Here is a 14,488-nt window from a genome sequence, read left to right on the forward strand (position 1 = left end):
TTGTGATCAGGAGGCAAAAACAACAGAAATGAAGCACTAAGTCATAATCCTGGATAAAGCAGTTGGACCTGTAGATGTTTACCTAGTCTTGGTGTCAGACGTGTGAGTGGTGGAGGTTGGGGCTGGTAACTCTGTGGGGTGATAGGTGTAGAAGTCAAGAGATTGTAGCGAAGCTGTCTCCACAGAATGTAACCCAGTTGGTTGAAACTCTTCTCTGGAAACAACAACACCAAGCATAGTCGTCAACACTCAGCCAAATCATTTTACCATGACTGAGTCTTTCGTCAATTCAAAAATGACTCTTTCATCAAGAATTGTAATAGTGTCGGCAAACCGAAATATGCACAAGTGCCAGTTAATATTAACGAGTCTATTTCTAATTGATATTGTTTTATACAACAAATTGTGGTACAAAATTATAACTCAACAACTCGTTTATTCAACCAAAGTAACAAATACAGATTTGCATTTGTCATGTCAAACAAAATATATCTTTACCTCTAAAATTAAAATAAAACAATGGTGCTTCAATCAAACTAGATTTACGAGTGACAAGCTTCTTCAAACTTAATTAAACCCATCAGCGACACATTCACGGACACTGTAGCAACTCTTGGCCAAGAGTAATTTTTTTACTTGCCTTTTGAAGCCCGGCTCCAGCTGAAGGGAGGGAGGAAGTAGATTGAAAAGTGTAATGCCGTTGGAATGGAAGTGTCTCTTAAACAATGACGTTGAGTGAGATGGCAATTTAAGATGTGAATTGTTACGTAGTGTATATGAATTCAATTCAATTCAATATTTCTTTATTTATTAAAGCACTAAGTACATGAATAGTGTCATTCTTTTACATGTTTTTATATTACAATGTTCTTACATTCTATAGATACAAAGTTCTTAAAATCTAACATAAGTTTATACAAATCAAAAATTAACGCTCCTTCTAAAATTTTAAAGTTCATCAAGGGAATACAATACCTTGTTGATGAGAAATGTTTTAAGACCCCTCTTTATCCCACCATGCTTTTTGCTGATTTAATTTCATTTGGAATTTTGTTGTAAAATTTGGAGCCGGTATAACTTGGTTTTTTACTGTAAAGTTCTAATCTGTGGCGGTTTAAAGCAATTTTGGTTTTGTTTCTGGTATTGTAGTGGTGGTGTTCACCAGTTAACGCCCATTGAGAAACTCTGTTTTTAACATATAGAACTGTTTCATAGATATACAATCCATATACAGTCTAACCTTGATATAACGAACCTCGATATAACGAATTCCTTGATTTAACGAATTTTTTTAAATCCCCTAGAACTCTCCCTTATGTCTTATACACAATGTATATTTTACCTCTACATAACGAACAAACCATATAAACGACCTTGATTTAACGAATTTTTCATGATCCCGGCTAAAATAAGACACCTCAATATAACGAATTTATCATTGTCAGAACCTCTACATAGCGAATTTAACCTCTACTTAACAAATTGTCTGCGTCTCTCCCTCAATACAACGAACCCCCCACCCTCATTGTTTTTGAAAAATCAGTTTCTTCATCAAATGAAATGGAAAGGTGACGTTAACGCTTGTGCTAACATTCGTCTGCTCCGTTAAGCTATGGTTCCACAGGATGCGGAATCTCCACCGTGCGGTGCGATTTTTTCCGCTGCGGAATTAAAACGACACTGGTTTAATGGAGTTCCCATGTGTGCGGTTCCACTGACTTGCGATTCCGCATCCCGAATTTTCAAGAATGTTCAAGAATTCTTCAACACCTAATTCTTAATCCGCATGGCGGAGAAATCATACTGGGCTGAGAGCAGTAGCAGTGCGGATTCCGCCAGCGGAGAAGAGCCATCAAATATTGTGTTGTGACCGTGCAGTTTCATTATGTCTTATGCTGTTGCTGTAAAAAGAATTATAGATGAACGATTATAAAGTAACATATATAATCGCAACACCGATTTTCAACAAACTAACTGTTAAAATAAATTATTATAATACATTTAACATAAACTGTCGAAAATGGTAGACCTGACGAACAATTATCCTGAGATGTTTGGGTATCAAGTGTTAAACGGGATATCGTGATTGAAACCCCTTAAGTTTTGTAAAATAAAAAGGAAAAATAGGCCCCTTCACTGTCTCGATTCTTAAATATGTCACTTCGATCACTGTGACTTGACACTAACAAAGATAGAAGATCGACAACATCATCATCAATGTCATCATATAGCATCAAAGCCAAAAGGACTTTCCTCTTTCTATCCATACTCGTCGCTAGTTTGGACAGAACTGAATCTCCGCAACGTTATTTTCGCAGTCTGTAGAACCACCCCTCAAGATTTTTCGCTGCGTAATTTTCCGCTGCGAAAAATTACGCACCGCATGGCGGAGATTCCGCATCCTGTGGAACCATAGCTTATCCCTGTCTGCTGTCGTCGCTGCATGCGCGCTATGTTACAACTGAGAACTGATTTCATTCACTGAGGACTGATGACGACGTAATGTGTAGTAAGCTGTGATTGGGTGATAAGTAACTATGGTGACTTGTACAATTTTTGGATGAAGAGAATCCTAAGAAAGAAAAATAATAGAAGAACAAAGCAAAGAGAATAGCAACATCGTTATCTTAACATTCCTTTAACGAGTGTTTTTAGCGAATTTCCCATATAGGGAATAAGCTATTACCGTAGGTCTCATGGTAAGACCTAGACCCGGGACCGATTTACTTTTTCGTTTTGAGGTCCCCAGAGGCCAAAAACACCATCCGTTCAAATTCATATATATATATTTATATATGTGTCCGTTAGCGCGATAACTCGAGCAAAATTGATTCGATTTTGATGAAATTTGGTACAAACGTGTAAACCTACATTTATTCGAACGAGTTCGCGAACCAGCATAATCGGACCATGGGATCAGGGGTTTATGGGGGGTTTTATGGGGTAAAAATGGGTTTTTCTCATTTTTGACCCTAAAAACTTTAAATTTCTAAATTTCTCTCTAGACCATTTTGAAGAGCTTAAAAAAACAAATAATTTAGTATATTGAAGTGTTTTTGAATGTTCATTGATTACAGAGAAAATTTAAAAAATTGTAAATTTAAAATTCCCATGTTATTCTTAAGGAGAATAAATAAACTGTTCTAGTTTGCTTGTTTATGGATATATTTTAATCAAATTTGGCAATTTGGTTTATTTCATACTAAGCTATCAATATTTCAATTGAAAAAACACACCTCAACATCTTCCCCGTAGCAGCAAACCTAACTACTCACTAAAATTAATGTTATAGGAATATTTAAGTAGAAATCAAGCCGGGTAAATGGAAATTCGCTTAGTATGCAGGTTTGCTGCGACGGGGGTATTATTAATCTCTAAGTTGGTTATGATTATACACTTCAACGACTTATCTAATATTTTTATTATTTTCAATACGATTTGTTTAAACTAAGGCAACACCAATGCTATAGTTGATGATTATTACAGTATTGACATTCCTCTGTTGTGATTTAAAGCAGCAATTTAAGCCTACCGGCCTAACACGCAGTAGCTTACAAAACTCCCTACTGTTTTGTTCATTACAAGGTTTATTGTTATACAATACAGTGTTTAGCTAGGTTTTAGGTGAATTAGATTAGGTGAATTAGATAAGGTCAACGACTAGAAATGTCATGATTGCGCAATATTAAAGATCCCTCCCCTTTAGTAGGCCTACCCCGGATAATCGAGGTTCTACTTAACAATGTAAACAGTGTACTGTAAAGTATTGTAGCCTAGGCTACTTTAATTGTGTTTGTGAGTCAAATCCCGACCTATATTGACTGACGCTGGTTCTGAACCTCGACTTAGCGAAATTCCTGCAAACCTAACCTCAATATAACGAACCTCGTTTTAACGAAATCCTTGATATAACGAATATTCAGTTCGGTCCCTTCAGATTCGTTATACCGAGGTTGGACTGTACTGTCATTATTTTGAATGATCTAAAATGCTCTTTTGAAGTTCTCGAGTCAAAGGTCCAAAATAATTCTTATAGCTCTTTTTTTGTAATTTTAGGATTGTTTCTAAGTTATTGATAGATGTAGCGCCATAGAGAGATATTCCAAAAGAAATAACAGAATGTATGTACGAAAAGTATATTGATTTTAATGTTATTTGATTAAGAAGATTTTTTAATCTAGTTAATGCAAATAGACCAGATACAGTTTTTTTAATTACTTTGTTTGCGTGAGAATTCCAATAAATTTATGTCAATTTCAAATCCTAAGAATCTAATATTTTCTAATTCTTTGATAGGTTTCTGAATAATTTCTAGTGAAGGATTAATTGAAAGTCTTGTCTGACGAGTATCAAAATTTATGAACTTTGTTTTATCTGGATTCAAAAGTAACTGATTGTTTTTGAAAAAAATTGAAAGTATATCTAGATTAGCATTAGCTGTCTTTTCAATTGCCTCTTCAGAATTAGAGGTAACTGAAAGATTTACATCGTCTGCATAAAGGTAAAGTTGGCTAGATTTAGTCAGCCCTGGTAGGTTTGTAACATAGCAAATGAATAGAAGGGGACCCAAGATGGATCCCTGTGGTACACCATGTTTAATAGTTCTGATTTTTGACTTATGAGTAATTTTCATTTGATTATTGAATTGGATAGTTTCTACAAATTGTTTTCTATAACAAATGTATGGTTCTAGCCATTGAAGAGATTTATTTTTTATTCCGATGCTAGACAATTTATTTAAAAGTAGATTGTGGTTTATAGAGTCAAATGCCTTGGTTAAATCCATGAAAATACCAAGAGCCTTTTGTTTTGCATCTAAACAATCAATAACTGACTCTAAAAACTCTGTAGCAGCTGTCACAACTGATCTCCCACTTCGAAATCCATGTTGACAGTCCTCAAAAAGGCGATTACTTTCCAAAAAGTTATATAAACTATTGTACATGGCCGGAAGTAGAGCAATTGGACAGTAGTTTGATAATTCATATCTATCTCCTTTTTTGAATAATGGAATTAATTTAGAAATTTTTAGTTTATTAGGAAAAATGCCTGATATAAAGGAAGAATTTACTAAATGAGCTATAGGTTTTCTGAGGGGTGATTTTGCTTTTTTGATGAGCACCACAGGGACATCAAACTCATCATAGCCGGTGCTAAATGAGTTTTTAAGATGACTTATTATTTCGTCAATCTCTTTCTCATCAACAGGTATACAATGAAAACCCGGAATTATATGATCTGACTCAACTACTTTTACACCGTCCTTAACATTCCCAACAAGTGAATCCAAGTTAGGAACAATGTTTGTGTCAACCAAATCAGTAAAATAATTGTTGAATGAATTACATATAACATAAGGGTCTGAACAACATTGATTGTTAATATGAACACTAGTAATGTGGTTATCTGCTTTTGCCTTACCGACTTCAGAGTTAATAATTTGCCAGCTGGTTTTGTTCATGTTACTTGAGTTGTTGTTTATTTTATTTTGATAATATAGTTTTTTGCAGCTGTAACCTTATTTCTAAACATTTTATTGTTCTGTCTTTGTTGTTTGTACATGGTTTTGATTTTTAACATTCTAGCATTGTTAGCAAACTCAATAATTGATTATTTTTCAATCTTTAGCTCTTCAGTAAACCACCTGCTTCTATGTCTTTATTTTCTACATAGTTTCTTAGGAAAACACAAACCAAAATAATACATAAAAGTTTGGTGAAATGGTGAAATACCCCCTCTGACATACCTGAATACATTGATTTTTCCTTAAGTCAGGCTTTCAATTTTACTCGCAATAGTTGCACCCTGGCTGTCAGAGCATAGGGTTAGCTTCATAGGAGTCATCCGAGAGAGGAGGTGTGCAGACTGTCTTTTATTTCTATGGTTTTTAAAACTACCAGCTGTACTTTTTGTTTTGTTGTCTCTTTTCTTACTTGTTGAGTTATTTCCCCCTCTACAGTATAATTATTATGCACTTTGATGTTAACAGGTTCGGCTGTGCTACCCGCAGGACGGGTTTTGATGTCACTAACATGTTTCTGTAGTACTTGGAAGCTATTGTAGGTCTTAATTGTAGTCCCGGTGTGGATGTTCTAGGGGTTTATATTTCTATTTGTTTTACTAGTTTAAACTTCTTTAATAGCCTGTTGAAATCCTTTACCCTTCAAATTTCCGAGTCGAGCTTTATTTTCAAGGTATGAGCATATCTCTTTGATGATTGCTGTTTGTTTTGTTCCATAAAATATTACTTTGTATTTTAGCAGGTTACTATTATCATCGATTTCACTAATAGTTGCAGGCCTGGAGGAGTGCCCCTTGAGCTTAGCAAAAAATTTGTCCCCAACTTTAAACTTAAGTTGTAATTGTCTCTTCATTGTTTTATCTTAAGATATAGAAATAAAATTATTTTAAAATGTGGAGTCCAGCAGTACTTGGGAAGTCTATGCAGTGTATAGTCAATGGTAGCAATAAAATATAACAAAAATATTTGTATTTTTTTATGGTTTTAAAAATAAAAATTTGTTTAGATTAAAACGTTTGTAAATAAAGTTGCTTGTATGAATAAAGTTCAAGGAAGCACCAGGTCAGGAACCGGTGTACAAAGATCAGTCACATAGATAAGACTGCTTGGAGTTGCCCAACTTTCCTTATCAGATCTGATAAGGCACCCATTCTATCTCTAGGTACAGTTCTCGCAGCTAGTCTGGGCGCGCGGCCGCGCTAGGGCAGGGGGTGTAGAGGGGAGTGTTTATTGCTCGTTTCCAAAAACATTCGGCCCACACGGCACACTGGGGTTGTTCAGCGCCTCACTGCTGTCTTCATGGCTTTGGCGTGGGGGACGGTTAGTACACAAGGGTCCGCGCGCCCAGACTAGCTGCGAGAACTGTACCTGCCTATCTAATAATTTTCAAGAAAGGTTTTAGTGTTTATCTCACATTATTCACAAAGCAAAGTTTTTTTTTCAAATAATACACTTAAAAACAAATCGCTGATTCTTTACTCACAAAACTATATACAAATTAAAGCGGAATTATTATTTTTTTCTATGTAAAACTTTAAAAAATTAGAGAGCACATGTGATAGCAAACTACATGTGTGACACCTACTCATTATTAATGAACGAGTAGGTGAAGATTGATATTAGTGTAGGTTCTTTTTAATGAGAGTCAAAGTTTCCAAAATGTATATTGAGGGAAATGTTAACATTTGTGATGAATCAAAGTACTGTCTGCAAGATGTTCTTCTATTCAAACCAAAGATTATTCTGACTGCCTTCTTCTGGAAGAGGAAAGACGTTTTCCCACACTCACACCCCCGCACCGTCACTGCGTATGTCAGGTGTGAAAAAATTACTCTGTAATATGCTGCAATTAATACATCACATTTTGCAAACTTAGAAAGTTGGGGGAGGAGAAAGATTTCTGAGGAAATCCTTCTACAAACAGTGTCAATATGGGTATGAAAGTGCAGGTATTATCGTCTGATATTATACTCTAGTACGAACTTTGTCTGTTTGTGGGTTTGTAAAATTGGTTTGTCTAATTATTTGTTTTTCAAACTTTTCCTAATTAAATAAATCGTGCTTTATTGTAAATCGTTTCATACTATATGAAATTTACCTAAAAACTACTAGATGGAATATTGTAAAAACGGAGCTTGGCAACATTGAAAAATGTCAGAATTTTCCAAACTTGATAGTTAACGACAAGGAAGTGACATCAGGTTCTGAAATTGCTAAGGTTTTAAATATTAATTTTTTACATCATCATCCAATTCATTAAATATTGTGCCTTCTGTTGAAGATGCCCTTGGTTTCCTTGACAGGGTTTTTCCACCTTCTTTGCCAGTTTTTTGTTTCAGTGGTGTAACAATTAAAGAAGTCAAAGATGTCATACGTTCACTTAAAAATAAGAAGTCAGTTGGATGGGATGAAATTTCAGTAGACCTCATAAAGGACAATGTAGACATAATTGCCAAACCTCTTTGTTAATTAGTCAACCAATCTCTAACTGAGGGAATCTTCCCTGACCAGATGAAATATGCAGTAGACAATAGACAATAGACAAAGCTTTATTGTACATAACGCCTGATACAATAATTACTAAAGTAATTCCCAAGCTGGTACATGGTCAATTTATATCTAATTTATATCTAGGTTCCTTAGTAATAAAACCAATTTTTAAAAAAGGTGGAGTCAATAACCCAGATAGTTTTAGCATTTTTTAAATCAAATCATATTTTTTCCAACAGTCAATATGGGTTTAGATCTGGCAGGAATACTTCAATGGCAATTACTGAATTAGTAGAGCACATCTTGGAAGCCTTGGATGAATCACAGAGGGTATCTGGTATTTTCTGTGATCTATCCAAGGCTTTTGATTGTGTATTGCATGAGATTCTATTAGAAAAGTAAAAAAAAATATAATTTCTCAAAAACTGCAATTTCTTGGCTTTGTTCATACTTAAGTAACCGTAAGCAAAGAGTTGTAATTGAAAGATATTCATTAAAATTTCAATCAGATTGGCAAAAGATTTCAGTTGGTGTTCCCCAGGGTTCAATCCTTGGCCCAATATTATTCTTAATTTATATAAATGATCTTGATGGCAACATTAATACAAACCTCATCTTATATGCAGATGACACCACTGCCCTGCTTAAGGCTGAATGTGTACATGAGCTTAAAATACTTACTATCAATGCTATGGAGGAACTTGAAGTATGGTTTCGTACTAATGGACTAAAACTAAATTGTGAACAAACTAATCTGATGAAATTTCAAACAGCACAAAGTAATGACTCTAAAAAATTTACAGTTGAGTTTTTAAATACTGAAATTACATCAACAATACAGAATAAATTTTTGGGATTAACAATTGACCAAAATTTAAACTGGAAAAAATACATAACAATACTTGGCCATAAACTGAATTCTGCTTGTTTCCAAATGCTTGTGTTAAGGGATAGAACTGATTTGGAAACTAGATTAATGGTTTATTTTGCCTATTTTTATTCCATTATGAAATATGGAATTGAGCTATGGGGTTCATCGGCTAAATGGAGAAAAATATTCAAGTTTCAAAAAAGAATTGTTCGCATTATGACGTTTTCGCGGCCAAGAGTCTCATGTAAGCCAATCTTTAAACAGTTAGGATTATTGAGCCTTCCCTCTCTCTATATATATTCATGCTTACTGTTCATTCAGAAGAATTTTGATCTTCTTTGTGGACAGCAGCATTTACATGCATACAACACAAGGCGCAAAGACAATTTTCAATACCGAATACATAACTTAACAATCTATGAAAAGGGCCCTAGTTACATGGGTATGACGTTTTTTAATAATCTACCGACAAACATTAAAAGCCAAATCCGTTTAAAGAGCTTTAAGAATACTCTAAAAAGTTATCTTTTAAACCAAGTATTTTACTCTGTAAGTGACTTCTTACAAAAATAAGCAGTATTGTTATATGTAATTGTTGTTTCAGAGTCAGACAAAAATGTTCTGTAACTTAATTGTATTTTTAGGTTTAGATTGAATTGACAATGTCACCAGTTTAATAGCTTTGCTATGTACAAATGTTTTTATGTGACAGTAAAGTGAATTTGAATTTTAATATTGTTGTTTATAGTTGACTTATTGTAAAGCATGATAATACTTTAAGTGTTCAAACTTACATGTCATCAGCAGTGCTGTTGTCTGCACTCAAGTCAGAGAGGTCGAAGTCGTAGTTGATTGTATTGAGAGTAGTGTCGGGTGTCACATCAATCCTTGGTTCTGGAGATATTGGGGAAAGAAGAATTGAAAATTTCATTGGGGACTCCAATGTCTCAGGTTTGGAAACTACCTGAAATATCAAATAGTAGATTATTCGTCATAACACAGCAAAAACAGCAGTTTTAAGTACATGTGTTGCGGGTCAAAAGTAGCTCTTTTACTCCCCAGGGAGTATAAGAGTCATCTCTTGTAAACAGTCGTAAACTTTTATTATAAGCAATCTCATGAATCAGAATTATTTATTGATTGATTTAATCGGTTGTAGCTTATTGCTGAATTCTTGTCAATAGTTCAACATATTGATTGTATAACGTACACTAAAACAATCGTAATAGACAAAATGGTTGACCCATTTACTAAACAGCTGCTTATTTGCATTAGCAAAATTAAAAACAAGTTGGAAGGTGTATTCCCAGGTAACACGTAAGCTTACGGCAAGCCTTGTCAAAGGCTTGTCTGGAAAGGCCTTTTTATATCAACTTGTGCCAGACTTGTGGCACGCTTGTGAAGAAGGCTTACGGGGAACAGCTTGGGGCCAATTCGTGGAAGGAGTATCACGACAAGCAACGTAGTTGTAATTTTCATCCATCGCAGCGCTAGTCAGTCTACTACACAACAACAACAAAACAACCGCCATTTTATTTGTGTTTGTTTGGCCGTCTGGCGTCTGCGCTTGTTCTTTCTTGTTTTCGGTTAAGTGTTTATTTTTCCTTAAGTTTTGAGTTTATATTTCGCGTTAAGTTTAAATTTTTAAGTTTATAAAGTTTGTATACAGCCCTAAGTAAATTTATAAGTGCTTTTGGTTAATTAGGCCTAGTAGTTTTCCTCGGTGATAACTTTGAAACCTACTGCGATTTTCAGGTGAGTAGAATAACCTAGATTTAGCAGTAAGTTAATCAGTAATTTTAAATAAGTTAAAGCAGCCAACTTAACTTAAGTTTATAAGTTATTAATATAATGATTTAAGCATCAACCGTTTGATTTAGAGCCTGGGCCTAGTCTAGACATAACTCACAAAAGTCTTACCGGTACCTAGCTAAAAGGCCTGCCCTAGGCTATTTGATTTATGATTTATGTACATCAGATGTACATTTATCACATCTTATACCTTCTTAACTTTTTTAAAATCTGTTTTCACTTGATCACTTGAAAAATTGGCAGTCAATTTAGTGTTTGTTAAAAACTTTTCCAGGAAATGTTTTAATAATGATTCATTATTGGTAGCCCAATAAACCTGAGGGCTGATATAAATGATTTGATATAAAACTGCAGCACATTTTATTCTTTCACAAAGTGTCAAAACACCTAGTAATTTGCTATTGGGAATGTTCATGTTCATTTGTTATGTTAGGGTCCCATAATAACTTAAGCTACTTAGCTAACCTAACTCATGTGTTAATTAGCACCTCGACTGTAGGCTGCTAGCCTTGATAGACTCTACTAAGTCAATCAAAAGGACTAGGCTAAACATAGGCCTACCCTCGGAGTCATACCTAGGTCCACCGCGGTCAATCTCCCCCGCGCTAGTTTCCGCAAGGTCTGCGGCCGGCGGAGCATGAGACCAACAATCCCTCCCACTTGCCTCTGAGTCGCACAGTTTGGTTTGGCCGACCTAACCAAACGGTGCGGCGGACAACTGGAGACTACTTCACTCGTAACTACGCCTGCAAAATGTAGGATACTTTACCAAAGCACTGCTGTATTGCGGGCTGACTAATGAGACCGTTTTCTGTAAAGTAGTAATTGTACAAATTACCGTACACTTGCTTGGCTACGAGAAAATAATTATTCAATTTGTCATATCTATTCCACGATTATTAATGGTTTTGAAATCCATACACCACTTTACTCACTAATATTAATGGTACAGATTAAGCACATAACATTAGAATAATAATTCACTTTAAACACAAATGCAAATTGTTAACGACAACATTATTACATTTATTAATTAAAGACAAATCAATCAAATAACAATAAGCCGTTTAATTATTAACACAAAAGGTTTCGTATGATTAGATTATGCATACTGATAAACCACCTATGGCCATCCATAATAATATTTATTTGGGTTTTCTTTTCCGAGTCGGGTTAGCTCTTCTACTCGGCCGATTTTCAATATTTTGGCCTCAAACTAAAGGTATGGACGCACTACAGATTTGCAATCAAGAATCGGCATTCATTTTTATTGACGTATATTTCGAGTTATGCAAAACTCATAAACTAACTCGTTCATAAACTAACCTCATAGTTCTTAGAATATTTGTATATTCAACCAGCTGTTAGTTATAACAAATTATATTGCACTAAAACAAACTAAAGATTTTATAGACTGTTGAAAAAATAAATTAGAACATCTATTATTTTAATTTTACTTTGTACTAGCTGTTTTGCTCGTTCTACGTACGGGAATCTTGTAGTAAGTTGAAACCTTATATTCAGAACAGGAGTTGGTTTGCATATATAGTGTGCATTTTTCCAGATATGCTAGCAAAACTATTACTGTATAGGAATACATATAATCCTTCGCAAATACAATATCTGACAGTTTCAAAGCCAAAACGAATGCTTCGCAATTAAATGTCACCCGATCGTGTTAGTCCATATTTTATATCTAATGATAAAAGGAATTGCTTTATAGATCTATAGCCCTAAGGTAGACCTGTAATTGAAAGTTACTTTTCACACTGGTTAAAAGAAGTTAAAAAAACTACCTCAACCTCACTACTGCACACTTTATTCGGGTTGAAATTTTCAATAACAAAGGTGCTCTTGTCTTTTCCAAGAAACACTGAGAAATAAGGACATTAATGCGTTACCAACAGACATACACACACAATAGCAGTTAGGGGATTTGCTACGCTTTAACCAAAGCAAATTACAAACAAAATAATTATTTGAAAGTTTTGATAGTGTCATCAAATATTATGATAATCGTTTTTAGGCCTAATCAAACTGTAAAATTTGTGTAAATCCGTTGGTAAATATATAAATAAGTAAATAAATACACAGTCCACAAAAAAATTATTCGTTAACAACGCCAAGCTTTAAAAATTCATGATGGTTTGCTAAAAAATCTTTCAATAATGTTTTATCATTTCATAGCATAAACTAACATTTTGGAGTCCAGACAGAAAACGCAAAAATTATACAGTAGGACATCAATTAAATTTAATAAGAAATAAGGTGCAGCACTAACGATAACTATAGTTGTAAATAGTGATGTGTTTCTACATAAAAATGATTCTTACTGCTACCACCGGTTCTAAGGAAAAGTATCAGTACCATAAACCAACGTTTACATTTAAGAAAAGAACTATAGTACTTGCAACCAATTCAAACTGTCCTTCTAATCAAACTGTTTTATATAGGTTTTAATCCGTTGGCAAATAAATAAATACACAGGCCACAAAACATGTAACATGTAACGTTAACAACGTAAAGCTTTAAAACTCACTATGGTTTGCTAAAAAAAAACTTTCACTTGATGTGGTGCAGTACCGAAGTTATTAATCTCCCTTGGTTTTAAATGTCTTTTAAGTTTTCGAGAATCAAAGTTATTTCCCAATAATAGCATTAATTGTAAGCAACTTTCAATGTTAACATATTAATGACAGTTTGAAGAAACCACCTTTATCCAAACAAAGGTTTCTTATGTAAAATATTACGTAATCTCTCTCTAAACGATAATTGGTACATATATCTAGCAAATATTCGGAGGAAATGTGACAAACGCACAAATCTGGGGTTTTGGACGTTTGTAGTTTTAGTTCCTAAGTAGGAAAAGTACCGATATCGTTGTCGAAATGTAAGTAGTAAAAACCAAAAGTGACACATTGGAAAATTGAGTTTAGCTACATCTGTAAGTTAAACCTCTGTTACGATCACAGCAAAATCAGAAAGATCTTCCACGATCGCAGCAACATCCACGATCACCCAGTCATCCACTGCAGCTGTGATTTTTTACTTTGCACTTACCACAACTGTCCTTGAAGCACCGTCAATGAATGGAAACCTTTTTTGTAAGGCACAACGTTTTTAATCTCACTTGGTTTGGATGTGCTAACAAAACTTGATCGGAAATGGTTGCGGTATTTGTAAACAACTTTTACTGTAAACATATCAGTGACAGCTAGAAGTGAGAACTAATCCAAACAGCTGATCGTTATTTCATCAAATGTAATAGTAAACATTAGGAGAAAATTTGACAAAAATCGAACAAAATTGGGTTTTTGATAACACGTTATTTGGTGTTCAAAGAAGCGAGGCCAGGTTTTTATAGCCAAAGACACTCTCACCAATCCAGTAAATACAGACAAATGATTAGAACCTTGATCGGTACTCTAGTTTTCTAGGAGTAGGCCGCGTAAAATGACATTTTGGCGTTACAGACGCAACCACAGAATGGACGGACAAACAGTGTAACAGGCTAAAATAGTGGTACGATTTTTTTTTATTAAATATCAACGTAGACGAAATATAGACAAGCAAGACAAGTATATTCAGGTTCCACCGATTTGAATTTCCCGCTTCCTTGACGTGCGCACGCACCTCGCGCCTGCTCCAGTTTCCCGCGCTTGCCTGTCGCGCATGCGCACGACGGTCTAGCTACTCAGAGAGGCCGAGATGACTCTAAGACACTTCACTTCCGAACACAATACCGACCCGACTAGTCGATCTTCAAATAAGGTAGGAGAACGTCTCCAATTCTA

At 34.7% G+C, this 14,488-nt stretch overlaps 1 protein-coding gene across 7 annotated transcripts in view; it reads right to left on the minus strand.

Annotated features, from left to right (window-relative positions):
- LOC128982937 (rab5 GDP/GTP exchange factor-like) overlaps positions 1-14,488 on the minus strand; it is a 255,403-nt gene that overhangs the window by 44,504 nt on the left and 196,411 nt on the right. For 6 of the 7 annotated variants that reach the window (XM_054402024.1, XM_054402025.1, XM_054402022.1 and 3 more), the window contains exons 11-12: positions 9,677-9,846; positions 83-214 (exon numbers count right to left, since the gene is read on the minus strand). In XM_054402024.1, the coding sequence (XP_054257999.1) occupies positions 83-214; positions 9,677-9,846 (302 nt within the window). The remainder of the gene's footprint in view (positions 1-82; positions 215-9,676; positions 9,847-14,488) is intronic. The other variant, XM_054402028.1, reaches the window with a different exon arrangement.

The sequence above is a fragment of the Macrosteles quadrilineatus genome, unplaced genomic scaffold (assembly GCF_028750875.1).
Source record: "Macrosteles quadrilineatus isolate MER2022 unplaced genomic scaffold, UCM_ALF_1.0 Scaffold_1__1_contigs__length_201487025, whole genome shotgun sequence".
NCBI classification, from domain to species: Eukaryota; Metazoa; Arthropoda; class Insecta; order Hemiptera; family Cicadellidae; genus Macrosteles; species Macrosteles quadrilineatus.